We start from the raw sequence: 27,866 nt of genomic DNA on the forward strand, positions 1-27,866 counted from the left end.
ACTTGTCTTTCAATGTTTAATAATTTCTTTTTATACAAATCTAATAAAGATTGCCATGTCTAAATTTTTGGAATTTACCAGATATATCAGGTTTTGAAGATATTGAGCTAGAACTCTAAAATTGAATTAACTATTGCCCATTGTCCCCTCCCTTACTCTCTAGCGACAACCAAAGAAAACTGGGCTACTCTATGATTCACTTTTTTGTATAGCTCTATAAGGAAAATATTATTTCCTCGGCCGCTGTACTGCATGGTGTTTATGCTGCATAGACGTATAAAACATATGTATAAAGGTTTCTTTTTTATGACTTTTCTACTAAGTGTTCGTATTACGAATTTCCCATATAATGCTTTTGATAGCTTTGATTGCTGCGCTAACTATGGAGTGTTTTCGATGGGGACATTCACCCCCTATTCATATTGCCGTATACGCCTATGTTGAAATATCTCGCCAGACATGTTTTTAAAAAGTCAAACTTAATAAAACATTAGTTCTACACTAAAATTTTCAATTCTATATTGTTTTAACAACTTGTATTTTATTTTAATAAAGCTTTCATTTGCAATAAAATAATAAAACATGTACTTAATATCATCACATATTTTTAAGATAGTTTTAAAAAATATTACATTAAAGCGATGATTTTTATGTAAAAGCTTCAATTAAAGTTTATAGGTAGATTTGTAATATCAATAGATCCTCCATATGACATTGTCCGTCTGAATAAGTAGATTTATATAAATGTTATATAATAAATGCAATTCATTCTCAGCACCTATTACAGTTTTTAGTCATGTTTATTAATATTTCATTTAAAATTTTGTTGAATTGTTATCATTGCGCTACTTATATCAATAAATAGCATAGTTAAAGAAAGAAAGAAATTTAAGCATTGTATAAGCATCAAATAAAATAAGCTAAACCATATTAACAGGTATAATTTTCCAAACTTCAAATACCACATGCCCCCAGGGATCTGAAGGGATAAGACAATTGACAATAAATAAATGTGCATCCCCAATGATGATAAACAAAAAATTACCATTCTGCAAATATAATTATTAGTTGAAAGTGTGGATGCTACTAATTTGGAACCAACCAATCATAAATTAATATAATCACACTAAGTTTTTATGCTTGTGAAAAAGAAAACGTTGGAAACCAGCAAAGACTTTATCTTCTTTGGGTACCAGTGTATTTTATATTCTACTCTCCTCCCTCATTAACATCATGTTTTAAAAAGCTTATTATTCTAACATCAGAAGGGCTTTTAAACTAACATCAAAATATACATAACTCGTTTTAGGTCTACTTTCTAGGGCAAAATAACTTATTTTTTTAATATAAAATTTCTTTTTAAAATCCAATAGTATTAAAATTAAAATTGTTAATTATTGATATTCATTATCTTTTTTTAAGCCAAGGGAATGGCTGACTATGAATCCACAATATTTATTAATTTGTAATTTTTCTCAAGATCTCCATTCTTTGCAACTCATCAAACAGCATCTCAACTTTTGAACCAATCTTTTCAGCCTTCACATTCAATTCATCAACTTTGTTAAGCAGTGTTTTGAGTTCAGACTGGTTATGCTTATTGAATTTCCTCTCTTTGTATAGATCCCAGATGTTCTGACAGCTCAAGAAATGCTTCATTGTTAACAGATCTCCAAGTGGGCTTTTCTCATGACAAACAATGCTGATGATACCATCGTAGTGCTTAACTTCTGTTGCAAAGTAATTTGGAAAGAGTGTATTGGCCAACTTCTTGCCTATCTTACCCATAGACCTAAACCAAGGTTTTCTCATCTCAAACACGAGATCAATCATTGAAGAGACTTTCTCTATTTCAGCATCTTCTTGAATCTTGCTGATGTTATCCACAGCTATACCAATCAGCATGTTCAGCAGAACAAATGTCATGACAACAATCAATCCAATGAAGAGTGTTATTGTTATGAATGGAAATGGGACAACAGAGTCTGAATCATGAAAGATTGATTCATACTCAAATTCACCAGTTGACATGATTAATGTTTTTAAGTAAGCCCATCCATAGACAGAAAACCCATCTTGGTTCATGAGGGTAGCATGGAAGCCAAATGAGAAGGCTAGTATGAAGATTGCCAATATGAATGACAACTTGGACACAGTCAGCAGTATATTTGAGAACATGCTGAGAAAAATTCCAAAGAAAGAGAAGTAGGTCAAATATCTGAGAAAATTGAGCCACCCTGTAACTTGAAGAACTGCACTGAAGGGCCATCTCCAACACAGTCTTGAGTAACAATGGGCCAAACTCATCTCTATAGATGGGGACCAAAGCAAGATGATTGTTCCAAAATACAGAAACAAATCTATGATATTGGTCACACGTTTAAAGTAGGATATTCCAATACTGTTAACCTGCATAACTTCATAGAACATGTTTATGCAAGTGGTTACAATCACAAATGCCAAAGCTTGTTGTACCTCTGGTCTTGTATTTCGCTGATCTAACTTATATTCTATTTCGGTTGCATTAAATTTTTTGAAAGATGAATTTGTAGCAATGGAAAGTGATTCTCTGTCAAGACTCACAGAGCAGTAGTAAGTTAAACTCACTAGATACAGAAAATATGTGATTGTTTCTATGAAGAAAACATATCTTGCCTGTGAATTCCACTGATCTTTAACCCAAGCAAGACATAGTGGATGCTTGAGAAGGTTTGCCTGTCTCTTTTTTACAATGGTGCATAAGGGATGGTCAGAGGTAGATTTTGACTTACTGTTAACATCTTCCAAAAACTGAACATTGAAATGTAATTCTTTGTATTCATCTCCTAGATTGTCATATCTATGTTTAACTTCCTTAACACACTTATCCATTACCTTTTCAGCAATGTTAGGATAATGTTCAATGAGGTCTTTCATGACTTTGGTTTTGGTTTTACTATTATTTCCAAATGATTCTTTCCAGTACTTGCAATCTATAATGCTTTCGATTACTTGTCCTTTCTTATATTTGATTGCTTCCTGCAAGACAGTTAATCCTTCCTTATCTACAATTGAAATATCTAACCCATAATGCAGAAGCTTGATGAGTATATCTTTTTTACCCCATTTAGCAGCTAAATGAAGAGGATTGTTTTTCTGATAAGATATTTTTTCTCTGTAGTATGCTAGATCAAGACTGCCATGTCTGATAAGCAAATCAAGACTTTCAACAGAGCCAGATATAACAACACAATCAAATACATTACATCGGTGGTAATTTTCATGCTCTAGTTGAGTACCTTCCTTTAGCAAAATTTTTAAGCATTTATGATGTTTATGTAGAGCAGCAATATGAAGAGGAGTGTTGTTTGTATCATCAACCTCATAAACTGCTTCTGGATAGCGTTCGATGATCATTTTTATTATACCATCAAAACCTTTTTCTGCTGCCAAATGACAAGCAGTTCTACCATTTAAAGTTTTGGCAAGTACAACTGTTTCATCAACCAAATTAGAATCCAGCAAAATTTGGAGACATGCAATGTTACCTTTGTGAGCAGCTGTATGAATTGGCAACTCATTGCTAAAGTTCTTTACATCAAATAAATCACCAGAATCCATAAAGGACAGAAGTTCTTTTAGCTGTTCTGGGTTGTTATTCTCAATTGCTATCTTCATAAGTCTATTGTGATCATTTGGTTTAAACATTTTTAAACTTTCATTTTCAGCAGGAGGGTGTACTGGTTGAGGAAGATCTGAAGCACCAATATTTCGGAAAAGAATGATACGTTTAGTTGGAAGTTTTCTGTCATCTTGAGTGATTGCATCGATCTTTTCCTTAATTTGGCTCTTTAAAAGTAAACTCAGAGTTGTATCATTGCCTAACCCAGCTGCACTCACAACAGCAGTTCCTTGATTATGATCTTCAATAGTAGTGTCTGCTCCATGTCTTAAAAGTAATTTAACCAAGTTATCAAATCCATTTTCTGATGCTAGATGTAATGCTGTTTTCTTCTGCTTATTAGTTGCATCAATAATATCTGGTTGGTCCCTTATTAAAGCATCAACTATGGAAATAAGATTTGCCTTTGCTGCTCTATGTATAGGAAACTCACCCCATTTGTTGGGTTTGTTCAGTTGTTTTCCCAATTTCATTTCTCTGATAATGTAATTCACTGTAGCAAGTGATTTGGAATTCACTGCTAAGTGGAGAATGTTATTGTTTTGATCATCTTTTTTTAATATCTTCAGATCCAAAGCTAATTTCTTGGAAAGTCTTTTCTTTGAATCATTTTCATTTGGGGCTTCACTCCCTAGATCATCTATCAATTCTTTTAGAAGTTGTAAATGTCCATGGAAAGCTGCCAAATGAATACAATCTCTGCCGTTAGAATTATCTATATTTCTTTTTGCTCCAAACTGCAACAGAACTCTGACAACTTCAATATGGCCTTTTTGAATAGCAATAAGTAATGCAGTATTTTTCTGCATATCAATTTCATCTAATATTGAATAAAGTTTATTCTTTTGGTGCATATGCTTGATTACAAATGCATTTCCCTGACTAGCAGCATAATGAAGCCCAGTAAATCCAAATCTGTCTCTAACAGTTTCAATTTGGGGATCTATGTTGTTATCTTTACAAACTCCAAATAGCCAATCAGAGAAGACATTAAAGTTATCATAATCTGGATGCGCTTTGTTTGTTACTTGACAATGTTTACCGACAAGATGGAAAGCAGTCATTCCACTAGGTCCTTTAGCTGTTATGTCTGCACCTGAATTGATAGACAGATTTGATATTTAATATATCATATTTATTTTATAAGTTTACTTAATGCTGATGAATTTATATGTTCTGGATAAATAGAAAACATCTTTAAACTTTTCAGAGTATAACTTAAAACAATAAAGGTACTGTTGTACAAATTCTATCAATTCTAAAGAAATTAATCTAATTACTGGATTACCTTTAACAATGAGATCTGTAGCTGTTTGAAAATTGTTGTATTTGACAGCATAATGTAGTAGAGTGTAGCCTGTCTCATCATCTGCTTTGTTGATCACTTCTTTGATGGCATCAACTTCAGCTACGTCAAGACTGAAATATACATGATTATTATCCTTGATTAAAAGGAACATGATGTTTGTATGTCTTTCTGTGTGGACTGATATGGTTCTCCTTTATAATGAAGCATCTTATAGTTAATAGAAATTGCCCCAAGAAATATGATTATGCCCTCACCCCTAGATATTTTTTTACTTTTGTAATTTAAAACTTAAATCAAAATTGAAGGATTGATTTTCCCATCTTAATTCTATAAATTTAGGACACTTTATTTTGAGGGGCAAGGGTAAACACTCCTCTACCCCCCCCCCTCTTCCTTGGACTTCCCTGCCTGGAATATATATGTTTACCTGAAATCAAATCTGCCCCTCTTGGCTGCTGCAAAAGTAGCTCTGACCCAGCTGTAATCAAAAGTTGGCTCTACCTCAATCTAAAATCAAATTGCAAATGTAGATTTTGATAAAGGGAAAAGTAGGTTTCGGGTAAATTCCATAATGGTGTGTGTTTTACTTTTAAGGCTTAAAACAGTAGTAGAACGATAATATTCTCTAGATATGTGTATTCCTTATTGAATAGAGCCCTATATAAAAAAAAATTAGGTTAAAGATATCTGAAAATTGTTAAAAAAAACCCTGAAATTTTCACCGAAAGCTTTGCTAATGTCAAGCTGACAAAAATTAATTTTTAACATCTATAATACAAAGTAGAACGATGTCTGTCTGTCTGTCTGTTTGTTTGTCTGTCTGTTTGTCTGTTTGTTTGTAGCGAAGGATCTTGCTAACCGCTGAACCGATCGGGTTCTCCTTAACAGGGTAGATTCTCATATGTCCTGGGAAGGTTTTTAACTATTTTGGGGGAGGGTACTTCCACCCTCCCAAAAGAAATGACAAAAAAATTGAAAATTTTCTTAAAATCTGGGAGACTTCAACGTAACATTAAGAGGTATCTGTAACATAAAGAATTATCGTAAACTTTAACAAACAAAACATTTAAAGTGCCACTAGAGGCCTCTAGGGGCATAGCCGCTAGTATAATACATAGAATTACCATGGACAATAATGTTTTTAAAAATCAATATCTTTGAAATAATTGGCATTATTTGTATTTTTAAAAACTCCTTCTAAGTTTTTTTTAATTGTCAATTTTGTTCTTATTGTCAGTTTGACATGAGCGAAGAATTTGATGAATTTTCCGGTTAAAAAAGAATTTTTTTTGCCTAGAGTTCTTTTCAATAAGGAATACACATATTTAGTGAATATTATCGTTGTACTCCTGTTTTTAAGCCTTAAAACACTCACCATTACGGAATTTACCCGCAGCCTAGTTTTCTCTTCATTGAATTTATAGAAATAAAAAAATATGATCAACATTACAGAAGTTCAGGAAGAAGGACAAACAGACAGATACAGACACTCTTTTGATATCATAATTATTTACAATATGTTTTGTATCTCCGTATTAAAAATGTGATTTACAGTTTTGAAGACCTAAAGAATCAGGACCTGCAGGATCATGCCTGTAAAATGAAATGAACACAGTAATAGTGTCTGACTTATTATGACGTAACAAAAAAAATTAGCCAATGAGAGGCCGTTATTGACCAATGGTAAAATTTTTAGTGGCCTCTCATTGGCTAATTATTTTTGTTACGTCATAATCAGTCAGACACTATTACTTTGTTCAAATGAAATTGAATTGGAGACCTATGCTACATATTGTTTTGTATCACAATATTATATTTTAAAAATTGCTTTGTGTCAAAAAATATTTTTAATCTTTTCCTCAGTAATGAAAATGTTTATTTCATAGAAATTTAATAGTTAATACTAAATTTTAAAATCATAAATTTCGGCGGTAAAGACGATTCATGACAGCTGCTAATCACCGCAGTCGGCAGGAATTCGGCGACGGATTTTGACTAAAATTTTATTATTTCATAGAGAATTGTTAGATAAGATTAAAATTTTATGAAATCAAAAATTGCGGTCACGGGATTTGTTTAAAGACCTGCTGGAGACCTGGAGGTTCAGGTCATGAAAGAACATACCTTCAAACTGACATGAGCTAGAAAAAAACATTAAGTAGTAAAGCTAACATGGTTATAAGGGACTATCAAACCCTTTTTGGCTTGCCTTCGATATTTTACAGGATTTGCCTATATTTTTTTTGATACTATTTTTGACGACACAATAAAAACTGTCCCGAATTTGTATTAATTTTGAGGAACACGACTCCAGTGACGTCATACTTTTCTTTCCCGAAAAAGGGAAGGGGGGAAGAAAATCTCTTTCTCCCATCTCTTTTTTCTTCCCCCCTTCCCTTTTTTTTCTTTCCCCCTTCCCTTTTTGAAGGATGGATTGAAATAAAATTTTTATTTGGCCTATTTTTAACTTATCTACAATTGAGGGAAATCATATATACTACCTCTGTTGGTTCTTCCTGAAAAATTGTCCTAGTTCTTCCTTCTCTGGAGTTCTTTCGAATGCTATCCTATAAAGTTCAGCAGTTGATAAATAAATTATAATTATAGAAAAGCTTTTACTTTAAAAAGAAGATGAATATGATAATTATAACACATAAAAAATGTTGTTTAAAAATCAACATGTTTTAAATAAACATACGGACTTTCTGGTAACAGTTATAAAGTTGCTACGCTTCCTAAATCGTTCCTTACGGTAATAAGAATCATCATGCAAAGTTTAAAATCGATAAGACAATTCTAACATGTATAAATTAATGAAAAGAGCTAACCGTTAAAAGGACGGACGTATGGACCGACCCTAATTATAAAAAAGCCTTGCTTTAACAAAAAAGCCATAGTTTCGATTCATAGTTTACAGACAAAATGAAAATAGAAGAAAAAATCACAGGATTGATTCCTAATTTGTAAACAAGAAAAGATTTAATCTAATAATTTTTTTAAAAAAAGCTTTTCAATAATTAGGGTCGGTCCGTACGTCTGGAACAGACAGATTTTTTCGTGAATTTAGACATGTTAGAATTTTCCTTTCCTTTTCAAACTTTGCATGGTGATTCCTGTAGTAGTTAGGTACGATTTAGAAAGCGTAGCAACTCTATAATCGTTGCCAGAATGTCCATATGTCCATTTTAAACATGTTTATTTTTATGTAATATAATTATCAGATTGATCTGATTTTTGGATTACTGATTTCTAAGACAACAGAGTACAATGTGATATGCGAAGTATCTCTATAATCAACTCCTAAAATTATAGGTATGCATCAAAGAAGATAAAGTATAGAATAGAATCCAGGTAGAAGATTCTGCCTGGCTAGCCTGAATCTAAATTGGAACATTTGAAAGACTAAAACGGCTACAAGGCTGTTAGTAAATCACATGATTTAAGTAATTATTCTGAAAAAATATTCAAAATAAATTCCTTTTGCAATAATTTACTAAAAGCCTTGTAGCCAAGCCTCGAGCTTTCTCTTCCCTATTCACAATGGATTAAAATCGAATTTTATGTGCAAAGCCTTAAAAATTTTAATTAAAGTAAGCAACTTACTTTTCAAAAATGTACCAAAATTATTGGTCTCAGCATTTATATGATAGGTTTCGCTCCTATGCTGTTTTTAAACACCTGATTATACATACTAGCAACTACATCCATACATGAACTTGAGGTAGGGGAGGGGGGGGGGGGAGGGGTTGTACCCATTTAGCTGACCCTTAAAAATTATAAACGTGGTCAATCGTACTTATCAAAAAAAGGTGTACATTAAAAGTAACTTTTCATCTTTGTCTAAAACGACCAAGCTTCTAATGCTGGAACCTCCTCCACAAGAGGTGTGTATTATGGCGGTGGTGTTTATTCTATGATACCAATATTTTAAAGGAATAAAGAGTACTCACTCTCCACTGTAAATTATAGCAATTTATTCAAACATAAACCATACAAAACACAATGTGAATTAAAATATCAAAGGTTTAAACAAATAATTAAGAGTATCTATTAGATTTTGATACAAATTAAACTTTTTTAATTTTGTCCAACTAGTCATTGTGATTTGTACTTCAGCAATATTGTCTTTACTGCGCAAGTCAAAGATTCCTTCAAATTTCCCTGAAATATTCAGGGTTTTCACTTCTATTCCTCCTTATTCTATGGTATGCATTTAAGCAGTTTTTAACAAATTTACTTACAATTTTGTCTTTTATACATTCATATTCTGATTATTCAGTTCTGACACTCTGAAAGTGTTCGGTTGTACTACCGTGTCAGAGCTTCGCTTTTGTGGATGTTGTCATCCTTTTTCCTCTACAATAAATAGTTATTACCTTAAATGAAACATTTGAAGCACTGGTACCCATTTCATGTAATTCCCCGTCAACTTCGCCGCCATTTTGTGGCGACCTTTTAAATATTTGCCTCAAAAAAGACATGATTACTCGCTTTCATGTCTTAGGCAAGTCTGGACAAATATTGATGAAATATTTATCAATTATGACTTTTTATGATTAATTATGATTTAAGTTTGTTTTGATAAAAATATAGTTTCCGTGTTAATGCAAAACTATTTGAAATTAATTTAAAACAAGAAAAACAACATCCATAAATAAGTTATATTTAAAACAAACAATCAAACATGAACAAGTATAGAATATCAGTACATTGAATACTCATTATCATTTAGAAGTCCTAACAAAATCAAATTAGAGCATATATGATTCTACAATCAGTATGACGGAGCGACGGTCATATCCTTATATTAGAGCAGTTTCGGTTATGGGAGGCAGAACAGTCAAACATACCCGTATTATATAGTAGCGCCAAATTTAAATAATTAATTTGTGTATCAAACATTTCATATTTCCTGTCTTTATAATTATTATATTAGTAGCGAAGTTTCTCTACAAGTTGTAAGTCGGAATGTCTTTCGATTATGATAGAATTAGATGTGTCGCAAACGCCTGTCATAAATTAAAGTTGTACCTATTGCTCCTATGTTATACGCGTGAAATTATTTAGAAACCGAACATCTCAATACCATGCACATTTAGGACTTTTTAATGATTGTAAATTATATTGGCACCCATAGATTTATAAACTAGTTCGCTCATTCGTTGCCTTAAAAAGCTTTGGTGAATCTTATTTAATTTTGATTTGTTGGTAAAACCCAAAAGTAATCACATTTTTCAACTAATAATTTAAAGAATGGATAGTTTTGTTAATTGAAGTACAATGTAAATCGGGTATAGTCCTTTCCACGACATCCCTCCATAAGTGGCGATTAGTCGCATTTTTAAAATAGTTTTTTATAGGTTATTTTAGGTTAGGTTAGGTTATATTGTGTTAGGTTATTGCCCCACAGGGTTAGGTAATTGGCCCCGCAGGGTTAGAGCCCCCCGCAGGGGTTAGAAATAGGAGAAAAGCTACTGTGAAAAACACGAAGAATCGCCCCTTATGGAGGGATGTCGTGGAAAGGACTATACCCTGTAAATCAATTCATTGTCTATTGTCATATCTTTTAATATCCCGTAGGTAGACTACTAGACAGATGATAAGTTGGAAGGGGAGAACATTGGACTGTAAATTACCCAAACATTTTTTTAAAAGTTATATGATTCGTTGACTCAAAAACGTTGAATTCTAATCGGTTAAATCCAAATTAGTACGGACTTTTATATGTATAATTGAAATCTACAAAACATATTGATATCCGCAGTATTAGATCTTGTTTTCACTCATACTAAAAAAATCATGTATAGCGTCATATTACAGACAATTTTCCATGGAGATTAAAATGAAAAGTTGTATAATTAAATCCTTTTTTGTTAGTCCCGAGGGCCGAACGGTTCGAGCTAACAAAACTGGTGAGTGAAATTTTGTGGCTACATTAATTTATCTTTGAGTTACCTTTCCCTGTCAACCTGATCAGACAAGGACATACAAAAAAATATTTTAAAAATGCATTTAAAAAGTTAAAATTTCAAGCTAAATATTCATTGAATCGGGGGAGTAGCCATGAAGGTTAACCTAACATCAAATAAAATCTTGTGATCATAGTTCTTTTTAAAGTGACGCTTTTCTACATTTCAGGTCGTATGTCTCATAATATATTAATTTATTATAACCTTTTTGTTATAATCAAAAGAATGCCAAATGCAAGGTCATCATAGAAAGTCTGTATGTACATTTTAAACTTTTATACTATTATAAAATAAATTTACAAGCATCTCTATAATGTAGTTATGATTTTAATAAATTTTTCGACAGGTCAAAGTCATTTTTTTTGTTTTCTTCAACAGATTTATAGTATTACGTTTCTGAAATGTGAATATAATTTTATATGTGAACATTTAGTTAATTTTATTTCATATCAATTTTAAATATCATGCCTTATTCAGAATTTTACATAAAGAGTAAAAATATTGTATCACGTTAACAAAACAAAATTAAAGAAAATGAAATCTTACAAACCTATTTCTCTAGTAAATATATATATTGGGCATCTACCAACCCTCCACCCTTTATCCAACGGATTCTTTAAGGACAGTTAGAGACTCGACTTTGAATTTTAAGGAGAAATTAATTCAACACTGTTTGAAATAACATATAATCAAAAGTTATTCAGTGTTTTGTTTTCAGAGTTAGTTGTAAATAAAACTATTAACTTAAATTTGTAAAATGTAGCGATTTTTAACAAATTTCACAACCTAAAATACCAGACAATAGACATACTTTTAAGCTTATGTAAAAAGATAAAAAATTAAAATACTTTTCTCCCATTTTTGTAGTAAGCTTAGCTGTTCTAAAACTTTTTTTTCCAGTTGTATTTTTTTAATTGTGAAACTAAAAAAAGAGTCGCAAAAGAGATTAGAGTAAAAAAGTTATCATAACAGAATGACAGACATACATAAATTGAGTTGTAGAGCAGATGTGATCTTATGAATCTACACACAAAATTACAGCCGTCTATCTTTGATAACAGCAGAGAAAATCACAAAAAATATCTGTACCGATTGAACTTTTGAATTTAAAGAATATAATTTTTAGTCACCAATATGCTATTCTTTTAGTAGCCTTTTGTCTCAATTAAGAGAAGAAAAAACTTTTATCACGTGTTAAATACTATGTCCTCTAGATCAATACAGATAGACCGACAACACAAGGAAGTTAAAGAATAAATTCTCATTGGTGGTCACCAATCAGAAAAAATTCACTACACAATTCATCACTCTATCTTGAATAGCAACCATGAGAAAATCTTATTTCCCTTATATTTGCTTGGGATGTCTGAGATATTTTAATCCTTGTTTAAAATTCCAGTATTGATATAATATTTAGTTTGTAGGACATGAAATCAGATTCGATACAAGTTTTTTAACAAATGGACATCTGACTTTGCGCATGTTAATTTTTAAAAGCGAAGCTTTTCTATAATTAGGGTCGGTCCGTCCGTAACGATTTGCTAATTTCGTTAATTAGGGATGTTAGAATTGTACTATAGGTTTCAAACTTTGCATGGTGATTCCTGAAGTAGTTAGGTAATGGTATGATTTAGAAAGCGTAGCTACTCTATAATTGTTGCCAAAATGTCCGTACGTCCATTTCAAGTGTGTTGATTTTTAATTTTTTTAACAGCTAATTTTATATATTTAATATAATTATTAGATTGATCTGATTTTCAGCATACTGATTTCTAGGACAACAAGGTACAATGTTATAAGCGGAGCATCTATATAATCAAGTCTTAAAAATGTAAGTATGTCATTAAACATTATTCTGTATTTAAGCAGGTTTTTTTTTTACAAATTTACTTAAATTTTGTTACGACTTTTATACATATATATTCTTATTATAGGTCTGACACTCTATAAGTGTTAATGTTCGTTTGTCCTACCGTTTCAGAGCTTCGCTTTTATGGATGTTGTCATCCTTGTTTTATTTTAAATACTATTTTTTTACTAGAAGAACATAGTAAAATTTGAAGGATAATTTTTAAAGCCTTTTTGGGTCATGCTATAAAACAAAAAAAAGTTAGGGTATTTATTTTAGGTAAAACAGTACATAACTAAAATGTAGAAATGGTATAAATAAATTAAGTCAAACTTCGCGTATTTATTCAATCCTTATATAAAAGTAACAAGATGTCCTTGATTGTTTTTTACTATTTTGGAGGAGGGTACATTCACCCTTCTAAGAGTAATCACCACTCAAGTCATATAAAGAAATCATCATATTTTAAATGGACCTACGGATATTCTGGAATTGATAATAGAGTTTCTACGCTTTTGAATTTGTTAATTTTTCTTTCAGAATCCAACATGACCCGTTTGATATCAATTATACAATTTAAACCTGCCTGAATTAATTCTAAGAGCTATCCATAACGGATGTTATGGACAGTCTGATCAAATCTAATTATTGAAAAGCTGAGCTACATTTATGAAGTAATATAGATATGCTAAAAAGAAAAATGTTTTAACTAATTATTCAAAGATGTATTATTTAATAGTAGAAATATCTATAACGGACAGATGGGCAGTTTAAAGGACGCTTAGCAAAACTGTACTATCATATAAATAAAATTACTAGAGGCTCCAAGCATCTAGGAGGTTTGTATTTAAAGGAGTAAGGAAAGTAAGAAAATAGCATGAAACCAAACTTAGATAAAGATATTAAATACTTAAAATCATCCAAGGACCTTTAAGAAGCTTCCATAAAATAAAGAACTCAATCGGTTCAGAAGTTATCCAAATCTTAAGCTACAGACAAAAAACCTTACTTCTTTATATACTACTAGCGGCTTCGCCCCTAGCCTCTTGGGGCCACCCCTCAAGAGGTAATAAAAAAAGTACCTCTGGTGCTGCGACCACCACATTTTAAATTAACTGCCTAAAAAAAATGGGGAGAGGGGTTGGGTGTGTCCAACGCCCCAAGAAAATAGCCTAAAACCACCACAGGATCAGTAGGTATATTCCCTGAAGAGTAGAATTCAATCGGTTCGGTGGTTACCGAGATCTTAAGGGGCGGACGGACGGACAGACATCATTCTACTTTGTATTATAGAGGATGGGCAATTTTACTAAAAGTTCAATGTAGAGCATAACCAGGGAGTAAGGGAGGGGACAATGGGCAGTTAATTCAATTTTATAGTTGTGACCCTTTAAGGTTGAAAACCCAGATATTTCCAGATTAAACAAGTATTTGCAATATAGCAACCTTTAGTGGAAATTTTTGACTTTTTGAATTGTTTTTAATTCGAAATGCACCATCCTTAACCTGATGCTTTACTACAAGCCTTGATTCTAGAGATCAAAACCCTTGTTTACAATTCATTTCCATAATTGTTATTATTTAAACTTCGGAAAATTAAGGAAACATTTTACTTTTACAACTTCTTTTACCCAATTTTTTTTATTGTATTTATTAAAAAGCTTAGACATGAAAAAGCCTTTAAATAATTATATGACAAAACTTACTAAAAAAATTACCTTCCTACAGAACTTTTAACTCAAGTTATTTTATTTAACGAAATAAAAATGAGATACCTAGCGTCAAAATTTCATACTACATAATTAAATAGTTGAGAACATAAGTACATCTTAATTTTAAAGATCTTAAGGTTTAAGTAACATATCTTAGGATAACTGGTAGCTGCGCTCCTAGCATCCAGGACAGAAAAATAGAATAACACCATCTTGAGATTTTAATGATAAACAAACCTTAAACAACTCAGGACTTCGTGAATTTTCCCTAAAATTTTGAAATTAATCGGATCATTAATTACAGAAATATTAAGCTAAAGACAAAAAACTTTTGCCTTTACATTAAATCAATAAGAAACATCTAACATGTCTAAAGTAACGAAAAGAGCTAACCGTTACGGACGTACAAATGTGCGGGACCTAATTATAGGAAGGCTTTGCTCATAATAACTAATAATCTTAATATAATTTCTTTCTACAACGCACTAATCGGAATGAATTAACATTAAACAAGAATTAGATATAACAAGGATGACAACATCCATAAAAGCGAAGCTCTGAAATGGAAGGACAAACGGACATTAACACTTGTATAATGTCAGAACTGAATAATCAGAATGTATAAGAGTCAAAGCAAACTTGTAAGTAAATTTGTTGAAAAACTGCTTTTTACATGATAATGATTATGGACATATTTACATTTTTAGGACTTGATTATAGAGTTGCTTCGCTTATAATATTGTACTTTGTTGTCCTAGGAATCAGTATACCAAAAATCAGAACAATCGGATAATTAGGTCACATAAAAATTTGTTGTTTAAAATGTAAAAAAATCAACATGTTTAAAATGGACATACGGATATTCTGGTAATGATTATAGAGTTGCTACGCTTTCTAACTTGTACCTAACTATTACAGGAATCACCATGCAAAATTTGAAATCGATAGGACAATTCTAACATGCCTAAATTAACGAAAAAAGCTATTTAATAAAGTAAAAAAATCAACATGTTTAAAATGGACGTACGGACATTTTGGTAATGATTATAGAGTTGCTACGCTTTCTAAATCGTACCTAACTATTACAGGAATCACCATGCAAAATTTTAAATCGAAAGGACAATTCTAACATGCCTAAATTAACGAAAAAAGCTATTTAAAAAAGTTTTAAAAAATCAATATGTTTAAAATGGACGTACGGACATTTTGGTAATGATTATAGAGTTGCTACGCTTTCTAAATCGTACCTAACTACTAAAAGAATCACCATGCAAAATTTGAAATCGATAGGACAATTCTAACATGTCTAAATTAACGAAAAAAGCTATCCGTTACGGATGGACGTACGGACGGACCGATCCTAATTGTAGAAAAGCTTCGCTTTTAATAATTATAGAAAAGCTTCGCTTTTAAAAAATGTAATGATTCAATTTACAAAATAATTTTCAAAATCAAAATATTCTGTCTGCTTGTTATTGTTTATCTTTTTGTTGACGCGCTAGTTTGCCGCGAGATTATGCATGATTTTGCGTGACGTCATTCATAATTGGTCCCCAAGATTGGTCAGAAACTGCTAAATTCTTGCATGTTCCCTTTAAGCCAGTCCCCAAAGTCTGAGACTCCTAAAAATTGAATATTCGATCCATTGTCCCCTCCCTTACTCCCTGGAGCATAACCCTACTCCTTTTCTTTTAAATTAATTGAAAGTAAGGGGGTTTCAGTGCTTGACAGGCAAATTCAGGGAAGACACCCAATTACACAATATGAAATCTGAAAGGAATTTAGAAAAGAAAAGTGTAGAAATTGAAAGTGGGAGCGATTTTATCCTTCATTGAGTTTCGGAGATTTTCATCCCCTCCCACCCCCCTTTCACCACTCTCCCTCTATTTTACAGTCCTCCCTTTTGTCCTTACATTATTTTTTTGCGCCCTTCCAAACTTAACACGCTTTGACCGCTGCTATATCGCCGCTATACTATTGAAAACTATAGTAATTTCTAATATTTCTTATTCAATTTTGTATCAAAAAACTTTTAAACATATAATATGAATTAGTAAGCTAAAGATTTTTTTAATTAGTGATCTGAATGCATAGGCGTCCAAGGGGGGGGGTAATGGGCCATTTGGCACCCCCAAACGATTTTGGGGGTGCCGTAGGCCCCCCCAAAATTTTGTGAAGAATACCCCCCCCAAAAAAAAATTACCCCTACCTTGGGGGTGCCGTAGGCACCCCCAACGATTTTGGGGGGGGTATTTACCCCCCCCAAACCATTTTGGGGGGGTAAATACTCCCCCAAAAATAGAAAATCTCTAACAAAAAAAATTTTTGCGCGCTTCGCGCGCATTTTTAATACTAAATTTTTTATAAAATATAAATTACCCCCCCCAAAAATTTTACCCCGGGGGTAAATTTTGGGGGGGGTAAACAAATTTTACCCCTGCCAACAGATTTCAGGGGGGGGTAATTACCCCCCCCAAGCAAATTTTACCCCCGGGGTAAAAATTTTGGGGGGGGTAAAAAAAATTTGCGGCGCGCTTCGCGCGCCATTTTACCCCCCCCAAAACCAAATTACCCCCCCCTTAAAAAAATTTTACCCCCCCCAAAATAAAAAGCTTGGACGCCCCTGTGACTGAATGGGTTGTGATTTTCAAGGAAGGTTTATAAAGGCTATTTTCTGACATCCCCGCTATTATCTACATGCTAGGGTAAAATCAACTAGTTTTTTTCCACTTTTTTTGGATTTCCATAACTCCATTTTCTATAGAAAATTTTTTCTGTGTCATTTAATATTACCTAAAATTTGTAATGCAAGGAGGTGTGTATTTTGGTGGAATTTGTTCCACTGGCAAGAAATTTTGGTTTTTTGATAACCCGTTCTACCACATCCCTTATCCTCCTTCCCCACTTTTACTTTCATTACAAAATTCTTCCATCCAATCTTAACAACGCTACTCAATAATATAGCTCACCAAATTTACACATAAGCTGACGTTAAAATCGGAAATACATATCATTCATTATGAAAATAATATATCCAAGTGCGTCTGTCGATAAAAAGAGAAAGACGCAATCACTCATTTAGCTCTTTATTTTTAATTTTTTGAGTTTAAAACTATTGTACTCAGCTAATCCTTGGCCGACTTAGGCTTTTAATTATATCCTGGCCGAGACAAATTTAGATCCGTTGACTAATCAAAAATCGGTTCAGTTAGAGGGATACCCAACGTCTCATTTTATTGCTTCCTAAGTCTTATAACTACGTTGTAATAATATGTAACCCCCTAAATTAAGTTTAAATAAATGTGTACTATATATATTTAAATCACGCCCCTACCGCGTGGGTTAGTTTGGCACTCCTTTGTCAACAACCTGTATTTTATTGGAGAATGGGGGATGATAGGTCAAATTTAGGGACAAGGGGTGTGTCCGAAGGGGGCGTGCTAGGCGTGTCAAATTTGTGGATAGTGGAAGGATGAAGGAAGATGTCCATCATAACTATTTTCGGTTCGATTCGCCCCATCTCTTTATGCATTCCCCTTTGAACTGGATTTTTCTGGATTATCTATTACAAAACTTGATAGCGATAAGGTGTTTATACAAGTGCGCCAATGTTTTTTTTATAAAATTGTTAAAAAATGACATCTGTTTGGTTTTCCTTTGCAATTAAGCTTTTTTTTAGGTACAGGGAAGGTTTTTAACTATTTTGGGAGAGCGTATCTCTACCCTCCCAATTTAAAATCACACCCCCAAATTTTTTTCTGAATATTTCTTATTAAAACTCAGTTAAAAAGTAGAAGGGCGGTTGACTTATCCCCCTCCCACCTTAAGAACACCTAGAGGCTTCTTGGGGGCGTCCGTTGCCCCTAGTCTTTCTTAAAATAAAAGCTATGTCTTGCATTTTTTTTCAATTAGGTGTTTGATCACGAATTTCATATGTTAAAAATATTTTTCTTATTTAATTGTTATCCTAATAAGATAAAAGATATGCTTGAAAATTGTTTTAATAGCTATTATTATATGTTGCATTTTTAGATAAACGTGAGAATTGCGTTCAGAATTTGCGTCAGAATTTGCGTCATTTGCGTCATTTCAATTTTCAGATTTTTATTACCCGTCATCAGTGGAAGATGGCGATCATAACTATTCTCAGATATCTTCAAACTAGTTTACCCCCTCTCTTCCCCCTCTCTTTTTTTCCTTCCCCTTTCAAACCTATAATTCTGGTGTTCATACAAATGCGCCAATTTTTGTTTTATAAAATTTTTTTGAAAATAACATCTGTTTGGTTTTCCTTTGCAATTAAGCTTTTTTTAGGTACAGGGAAGGTTTTTAACTATTTTGGGAGAGCGTATCTCCACCCTCCCAATTTAAAATCCCCCACAAAAATTTTTTTCTGAATATTTCTTATTAAAACTCAAATTAAAAAGTAGAAGGGCGGTTGACTTATCCCCCTCCCACCTTAAGAACACTTAGAGGCTTCTTGGGGGCGTTCGTTGCCCCTAGTCTTTCTTAAAATAAGAGCTATGTCTTGCATTTTTTTTCAATTAGGTGTTTGATCACGAATTTCATATGGTAAAAATATTTTTCTTATTTAATTGTTATCCTAACAAGATAAAAGTTATGCTTGAAAATTGTTTTAATAGCTATTATTATATGTCGCATTTTTATATAAACGTGAGAGTTGTGATCACAATTGGCGTAACATTTGTACTCTTTGGTGTCAATGCGTATTTTCAGATATCCATTACTCGCTATCAATTTGTGTGATATTGTTAAGAACGTGTGGAATGAATGGATATTTTCAGGAATCTAAAGGGATAAGACAATGGTCGATAAATTGATGTACATCACTAAATTACCCCTTCTGTAGATTAAAATCAGTGGTTAAAATGTTTGTACACTAAACTTAATGAACCAAACAATCAAAATACATTAAAAGTTCCTAAAGTTGTTAAATCAACTAAAAAGAAAACATTATTATAAAACTTTTGGGACTGATGAAATAAATAGCCCATTGTCTCCTCCCTCCCTGGATATTTTACACACCAAACATAGAATTGTTATAATATAGATTATACCTTTGTTACAATCGATCCTTATAAAAAAAGCATGTTTGTGTGTCTGTATGCCGTGAACCAGTAGACCGATATGGCCTTCCTTTACGATTAAGCTTTATAAAATTTCTAGGTAAGGTTTGTAATTTCTTTGTCGGGGGGGGGGGGGGGAGTGTAACCAACGGACAAAATATCTCCCTCCCCGAGCACTCCTAGAGGGTACACCGACAAACGTCCTACTACGACAAACGTCCTAATGCGACAAACGTCCTAATGCGACAAACGTCCTAAACGACAAACGTCCTAAGCGACAAACGTCCTAAGCGACAAACGTCCTAAAGGGACAAACGTCCTAATGCGACATCTCTTAAGTAAAACGTCCTAATTTTTTTTTTAAATTATGAAATAAAAAAATCTTCTAAAATTTGAGAACAAAATCCACTAACAAAAAAAAACATTTGAACAATGAAAACCAATATGGCGATAAAACACAGGGAAATAATTTTTAACTGAAATTTATTTCTTGAATAAGTTTATCCATAAGCTAAATTTTGAAAATCTGTCCGACAGTTTTTCCAAAGTCTGTGTTGGCTATCCAATGGCATGGTTTCGAACCCGATGCATCCTTGCATTACAAAATTCGACCTTTAATATTTTAGGAGGTTTTACTTAAGAGATGTCGCAGTAGGACGTTTGTCGTTTAGGAGGTTTGTCGCTTAGGACGTTTGTCGCATTAGGAGGTTTGTCGCATTTTCAGGTTTAGGACGTTTGTCGCATTAGGACGTTTGTCGTAGTAGGACGTTTGTCGGTGTACCCTCCTAGAGGCCTTTAGGGGGGTTTCCGTTATTTGAATAATGAATAAGAATTTGTCAAAACAGTTCTATATATATTCAGGGATATGAAGGGGTTAACAAATACAATAAATGATTCTTCCCCTCAAAGTCTACTAGAAATATTCTGCCTTTCGAAGCTAATACACTTTTAAAGAAAGATGCATTGACATTAAGTAAACTGGTAAACTGGCAACTCTACATAAATTAAATAAAGATGCCATGAGTAAAACTTTGGCTATTTTTATGTATGTCATGTAAACATTAACTTGAAACATGGATGAATTTGTTGAACTTATGGCTTTCACAGGGTTTTGCCAGAAGGGCCAGAAAGTTTCCCAAAGGTTATGTGTTAAACAATTACAATATACTTACACTAGTGGCTACGCCCCTAGCCTCTAGGGGCTTTGCCCCAAGAGGTAAAAAATAAATATAAAAAAATTAAGTAGTACTGGTGCTGCCAGTAGTTTTATGTGATGAAATTACTTCCCCATAAACAAAACAAAATGGGGGGATATTTTTTGGTTTTTGGGAGGTAGTGGGCGTCCCACCCCCAAGAAAACAGCCTAAAACCACCACAGGACCAGTAAGTATATTCACTGAAGAGTAGAATCCGATTGGCTCAGTGGTTACCGAGATCTTAAGGGACGGGCGGACAGACATCATTCTACTTTTTATTATAGATTTCACAAAGGAAAAATTATATTTTGAATAAAGTCTTTGCCGCTTAAAAAGGCTCTGAGCGCGTCGTTTAAAAGTGATAGTAGATGCAGAGTGACCTACAAAACTAATAGTTTTTTAAACTTTATCAAATTTTGTAAATTAAGCACCTTGACTTTGTCTTTAACTGTAATGATAAATCATTGTTTAATGTTTGATATTTTTGCACTTATCTTTTTCATATATGTTAATACTATAATATTTTGATTTTGTTTGAAGTATTTTCTTTATAGCCGTGAGCTGGCTATCCATTTTTTATCAATCTTTTTCTTTACAACAGCAGTCTAAAACTGCAACTTTAAGTCTTCATCCTGCGACTATAGTAATAAATGAAAAATGATTCATTTGAAATTTTCAGTGATTACAATTATAATTTAGACACCCTGTAAAATTTCCACTGATTGTAAAAGAGTTTATTATACTTTTGACACCCTGTACATTTCTCCCATTTCTTTATGGAAAAATTATTCGGTGGACACCCTGTAAATTTCCACTGATTGTAAAAGTGTGTAAAAATGTACATATACACACCTGACTACCTAAGTGATTGTAAGATTTCACATCAGTTACAACTCAATTTCCTGGCTAAGCGGTCAACACTCAGCAACCCTGGGGCACTCAGGTCAGATTATACACTAGATATTTATCGCATTGTATTATAGACAGGTATACAAGGATATTAAAATGAAAAATAATAAGATTAAAACCAGCCTTGGACTAACAAAACTGGAATTAATTTTATGATTTTTACCTTAATATTTGATGAAAATTGTCTTTATTCGGCGATATACATTATTTTTTATTATGACTGAGAACCGATTCTAATCCATCAGATATTAATCGGTTTTGAAGGTGGAAAAATCTTTACAAGTAAAATACTAAAACTTTTGTATCTGAAATATTTGATTACGATAAAGTTTCGTTAAAAATAACTCATTTAAAACAATATGAAAGTAAGCATAAAAAATATTACATTATTTGTAATTAAATCAAAGCTTGATGATTAATAAGTTTGATAATTTTGATATTTAATGTAAAATTTGCATTTCTTGTTTCTTGATAATAAATATTTAATTCAATCATTAATTATTTCAAAAATCTATGAATAAACTTCAACAACCTGTTTAAGAGTAAAATAAAAAAAGGCAGTATGTCTGTACATATAAGCAATGCATATTTTTCCGGATCAGTAATATTTGACATAATATCACTTCACATAAATTCATTTCACATAAAACATTTCACATAAAGTATCATTTGACATAAACTCATTTCACATAAAGGTACACTTCACATAAATACGTTTCACATAAACTCATTTGGCATAAAGGTACATTTGACATAAAGGTACATTTGGCATAAAGGTACATTTCACATAAAGGTACATTTGACATTAAGGTACATTTGACATAAAGGTACCTTTAACATAAAGGTACATTTGACATAAAGGTACATTTCACATAAAGGTACATTTGGCATAAAGATACACTTGGCATAAAGGTACACATCACATAAAGGTACATAAAACATAAAACATAAAACATTTGACATAAAATCATTTCACATAAAGGTACATTTGACATAAAAACATTTCACATAAAGGTACATTTGACATAAAGGTACACTTCACATAAAAACGTTTCACATAAAGATACATTTGACATAAAGGTACATTTGGCATAAAGGTACACTTCACATAAAGGTACAGATCACATAAAGGTACATTTCACATAAAGGTACGTTTGACATAAAGGTACATTTGACATAAAGGTACATTTGGCATAAAGGTACATTTCACATAAAGGTACATTTGGCATAAAGATACACTTGGCATAAAGGTACACATCACATAAAGGTACATTTCACATAAAGGTACGTTTGACATAAAGGTACACTTGACATAAAGTTACATTTGACATAAAGGTACATTTCACATAAAGTTACATTTCACATAAAGGTACACTTCACATAAAGTTACATTTCACATAAGATACATTTCACATAAAACATTTTAAATAAAGGTATATTTGGCATAAAGATACACTTCACATAAAAAAAAATTTTTTTTAAAAAATGTATATTTTACATATGGGTAAACTACACAAAAAAAAACGTTTCACACAAAGGTACATTTCACATAAAGGTACATTTGGCGTAAAGGTACATTTCTCATAAAGGTAGATTTGCCATAAAGGTACATTTGACATAAAGGTACATTTCCCATAAAACATTTGACATATATTTTACAAACAAAAAACGTTTCATATAAAGGTATATTTAACATAAAGGTACATTTCACATAAAAAACATTTCACATAAAGGTATATTTAACATAAAGGTACATTTTAAATAAAGGTACACTTGACATAAAGATACATTTAACATAAAGGTACTCTTCAAATAAAAGTAAACTTGACACAAAGGTACTCTTCAAATAAAAGTAAACTTGACATAAAGGTACATTTCATATAAAACTACACTTTCCATAAATCATGTTTTTTTATAATTTTATTCTGGTACCTAAAGTTTTATACTGGTACCCAAAGTTTTATGCTGGTACCCAAAGTTTTTACTGGTACCCAAAAATTTATACTTGTACCCAAAGTTTTATACTAGTACCCAAGTTTTATACTGGTACCCAAAATTTTATTCTTGTACTAAAATTTTTATACTGGTACCCATGACAAATGTTTTTATGACAAATATAATTTATGACAAATTTATGTGAAATGTATCTTTATGTGAAAAATTCTTTAATGAGAAAATTTCTTATATGAAATGTATCTTTATGTAAAATGTTTCTGTTAAAAAAAAAATTATGTGAAGTGTATCTTTATGCCCTATATACCTTTATGTGAAATGTACCTTTATGTGAAATGTACCTTTATGTGAAATGTACCTTTATGTCAAACATACCTTTATGTCAAATGTACCTTTATGTGAAATGTAACTTTATGTGAAATGTACCTTTATGCCAAATGTACCTTTATGTCAAATGTACCTTTATGTCAAACGTACCTTTATGTGAAATGTACCTTTATGTGATCTGTACCTTTATGTGAAGTGTACCTTTATGCCAAATGTACCTTTATGTCAAATGTATCTTTATGTGAAACGTTTTTATGTGAAGTGTACCTTTATGTCAAATGTACCTTTATGTGAAATGTTTTTATGTCAAATGTACCTTTATGTGAAATGATTTTATGTCAAATGTTTTATGTGAAATGAATTTATGGCAAATGATATTATGTCAAATATTACTGATCCTATTTTTCCAGTCTTTTAGTATCGAAATATCTCACTACATCGATAACTGCTGGACCCATTTGATTCTTTTTATTGGGGAAGCTTCGAGTACGTCAATTGGTTATTTCTAATTATTTAGGTTGGGTCAATTCCGTTAAGATATTTTTTTAATTGCTCTAGGAGATGGGAAATTAGGTAAGGAAAATAAACTAAAACAATCTAAATACACTTTTCTTCTGCATTTTGGAAACCATTAGGAAGAAAAAGAACTTATGAGCAAAATTAGTTAAAATTAACCCTCTACATGAATAGGGCTTTAAAAGTAGTGAAATCTGTTTTTCTTGAATTTCGATCATTTTTGGTGCAAAAAAACATTTATGTCCAGATTTAATCTATATCACTATAAAAATTAAGTTTTAACAATTTAATTTGGATTTAGTTGAAGATGGTGTTAACAGTGTATTCGGAGAAGGCCTGCGCAGGCACTGCAAAGGTAATCATTATTCAGACAAAATTTATATTTAATTCATAATCCAAATTAGTTTCTTTATGTGGAATATTTCTTTCTGCAAATAAAAATTTTACAATTCAAATTGATTAATTATAATAGGACAGACAGACGATATAATCTCTACATAAAAGTAAAATCATCCATAAAAAGTTACTCCTACAATATTTTTTTTTCTTGCCTTTTTGGGTAAAATAAAACATTATAGGAAGGGTACAGTTGATTTGATAATATATATTAATGCATCGTTTTATGGATAGATTTCTGGAGGTAATGAAAAATATAATAATTGATATTTTTGCAATTAATTGCCTAAAGGATAAATAATACTGGAATACGATACATATTTTTTATCAAATTTGGCCTGATACTGGTTTTAAGCTAGCGCAAATAAAAAATATTGCTGCGCTTGTGATGGACATTATTGTCCACTATTTTAAATTGCCATTCTCATGTCATTTATTCCGAGACTAATTTCCACTTTTATATTCTTTATTACGGCTCGATAGTCGCATTTTTTTTTGGGAACTTTGGTGCGGCTGCAGATTGTTAAGAAAGCGGTTGACTGCCAATTGTTAACTTATTTGAATACGACTGCATATAAAAAGTAAAGAATTACAGGCCGTCCGAGACAACAAAAACAAATAGGCAGCTATTGTTAATTTTCGGCATCTAGTTTATGTCAGCCGTCATAGTGACCGCCAGCTGCAGCTACCAGATGTCTAAAAGTATGGTTTTCAGCTGTGGTTTAACTATGAAATTGCGACTGTGAATGCGGCTGCCGATCCCTACTAATTTCTAGTTTTATGTTTTTAGCCTTGTCATCGAAGCTTTGTTTACTACATTAGTTTAAATGTAAACATGGAAATAAAAAATTAAATTGAACAAAACAACAATATTGTAAAAAAAAATATGGGAAATAAAGAGAAAAATATCTAGAAAAGATCTTTATTATCGGTCACCTTAAGATTTAAAAAAAATAGCTAAAAAATTTTTTCACTAAATATTATTCAATCTAATATTCGTTTCTTACATCGAATGCATAAAATATATGAAAAAATTAAGACAAAAAATTGCTTGTATATTTACTTGAATTGTCAAAATTGCAGTATTTTTTCCAGGAGGCTACTTAACTGCCTGCAAACTGGCCTAAACCAGCTAGCTTTAATATGTATGAACGCAATTAGTAAGGCTAAAAGTTAGATTATTTGTCACACATTTTAAAAAGTGAAGTTGCTCCACAACTAGTAGTGTTGGTTCATATGTAAAGCATAGCCAATGTTCGTTAATTATGTCATGTTATAATCCTTTCAAAGATCCATTGACCCTAACCTTAGAAACTCCTTAATGTTAAAAGCACAGTTAAGCTTTGTTATTATGCATGTAATCATCCTAATTTTATTTTCTAGGTGTTAAAAGAGAGTGAGGCAAATCTGCAAAAAGCTGGAATTAAGTTTACACCGCAGGTACGAGTATTTTTTAGGTGAGATACGAGGAGAAGTGGGAAACAAAATCCCTTAAAAAGAGAAGGATAATGACGTCACATGGCTGATTTTTGAGATACTTTGTCCCGCTACCTACTCGAACCCTCCCCTCTATAATGATTTAGAATATGTTCAAAATAGGGGGTCGGTTATTTTTTTTCTCCTTTTTAAATTCCTGCGGGGGCTAAAACCCTGTGGGATCTTGTCTGCATTATTGAGGGTGTGTTTAGGTTAGGTAAGCCTCTCGCTATGATTAGAAATCCGCAAAGTATAAGTCATCCTACATAAAGGCTTTGGCTTTAAATATAGTCAGCAGCTTGAATCCCTTCTGGTTGTAATTTAGAAGAGTCTTTCATTTTTTAAAAAAAAGCTTATGCATTATCATATCGAATGAGTTTTAGGTATTAGTCGTTAAAAACTGATTAAAAAGTAAATGTAATAACTAAGGAGTATCTTTTCTGTGAAAATCTAAGTAGATACTTAGATTTTATGTGATTCAGCTAATATTTTTAAACATTAACATTATTAATGGAAGCTATATAAGATTTTTTTCTTTAAATCTTCAATAAATATTTATATCTTAACATTAGCAGAATGTCCTTTATAACAAAAATCGAAGCGCGAAAAATGCCCGAAAATAGACATTAGTAATTTTTGCGTCTAAAGTGTTTTTCTCAAATTTGCAAGTCTAACTAGGTTTAAATAGTAATAAAATTCACAATTTAGTGACTTATTTTCATTCGAAATTAGCAGTTGTAAAACTTTAACAATTTTTGCGTCTTTTAAACTAATTTTTAAAAAACTATACAAGGACAACTGAATCAATTACAAGATATAAATATTTTCGAGGCTATTTTACTGCAGGAATAGTCAATAAAACAGTGTTTAAGCAATTTTGTTTATGAGTTGAACTTATCCTTAACTTACTTTAACCTGGTGACTTACAGATATGTCAAACTATTAGAGTAGCTGCACTTATGATTAATGTTTTGAATTTGTGGTCATATTATTTGAAGCGGGATTTCAACACCCCCTTAAGATTTAAATTGAGGCCCTCGCCTTTTTTCAAACTCTCATGGTTTATCTCCGTAATATGATAGTGAAAATGAGCTCTTAATAGATATTTAAAACAATTAAGACATCACTAACTGCTGAACCAATAGGGTTCTCCATTTTAGAAAACCTTCAACAAATAAGTCCTATATTTTTTTCGACGGAATCCTTTAGGTTTTAGTCTTATTTTCTACTCTCTTCTACTCTTTCAAAAAAAGCCTCTAGAGCTTAGGGGCGCAGTCGCTAGCTACATATAAATTAAAAACTTTTTCAAACAATAAAATTTGTTTTTTCTTCATAATTTAAAGATGAATAAGTTTGATACAAATCATGAAAAGTATTCTATTTTGACAGAAGCAATTTAGAGTAGGTATATTTCAATAGAAATCCAGACTTAAAAATTTACTTGGATATTGTTATAGCAATCAAAGGATGGACATACTTCCCACAAAATTGAGGTCAATATGATAA

At 31.9% G+C, this 27,866-nt stretch overlaps 3 protein-coding genes across 3 annotated transcripts in view; 1 reads left to right on the plus strand and 2 right to left on the minus strand.

Moving 5' to 3' along the window:
* Window positions 1–27,866, minus strand: part of LOC145325001 (b(0,+)-type amino acid transporter 1-like) — a 355,348-nt gene that overhangs the window by 297,604 nt on the left and 29,878 nt on the right. The gene's annotated exons all lie outside the window — the stretch shown is intronic.
* Window positions 505–9,539, minus strand: LOC145324998 (transient receptor potential cation channel subfamily A member 1-like). Its single transcript, XM_080167776.1, has 5 exons — window positions 9,347–9,539; window positions 7,472–7,537; window positions 5,398–5,477; window positions 4,950–5,080; window positions 505–4,757 (listed from the first exon to the last, which is right to left on the minus strand). Exons 1-5 carry the CDS (start codon window positions 9,449–9,451, stop codon window positions 1,459–1,461), a joined length of 3,681 nt encoding a protein of 1,226 aa, XP_080023902.1. The 5' UTR covers window positions 9,452–9,539; the 3' UTR covers window positions 505–1,458.
* The window catches only part of LOC145324999 (uncharacterized), a 63,333-nt gene continuing 57,128 nt past the window's right edge, over window positions 21,662–27,866 (plus strand). The window contains exons 1-3 of the mRNA XM_080167777.1: window positions 21,662–21,726; window positions 24,790–24,843; window positions 26,268–26,324. Coding sequence (XP_080023903.1) covers window positions 24,796–24,843; window positions 26,268–26,324 — 105 coding nt within the window. The 5' untranslated portion in view covers window positions 21,662–21,726; window positions 24,790–24,795. The remainder of the gene's footprint in view (window positions 21,727–24,789; window positions 24,844–26,267; window positions 26,325–27,866) is intronic.

The sequence above is a fragment of the Acartia tonsa genome, chromosome 7, assembly GCF_053477335.1.
Source record: "Acartia tonsa isolate MP-2025a chromosome 7, ASM5347733v1, whole genome shotgun sequence".
NCBI lineage: Eukaryota > Metazoa > Arthropoda > Copepoda > Calanoida > Acartiidae > Acartia > Acartia tonsa.

Excerpts from the sequence above, each read along its gene's own strand:
- LOC145324998 (XM_080167776.1), bottom strand. The coding sequence starts at position 9,451 with ATGTCTTTTTTGAGGCAAATATTTAAAAGGTCGCCACAAAATGGCGGC. Across the intron at positions 7,538-9,346 it reads CTTCAAATGTTTCATTTAAG|GATAGCATTCGAAAGAACTC; the intron begins GTAATAACTATT and ends TGAACTTTATAG. Across the intron at positions 4,758-4,949 it reads TACAGATCTCATTGTTAAAG|GTGCAGACATAACAGCTAAA; the intron begins GTAATCCAGTAA and ends CTATCAATTCAG.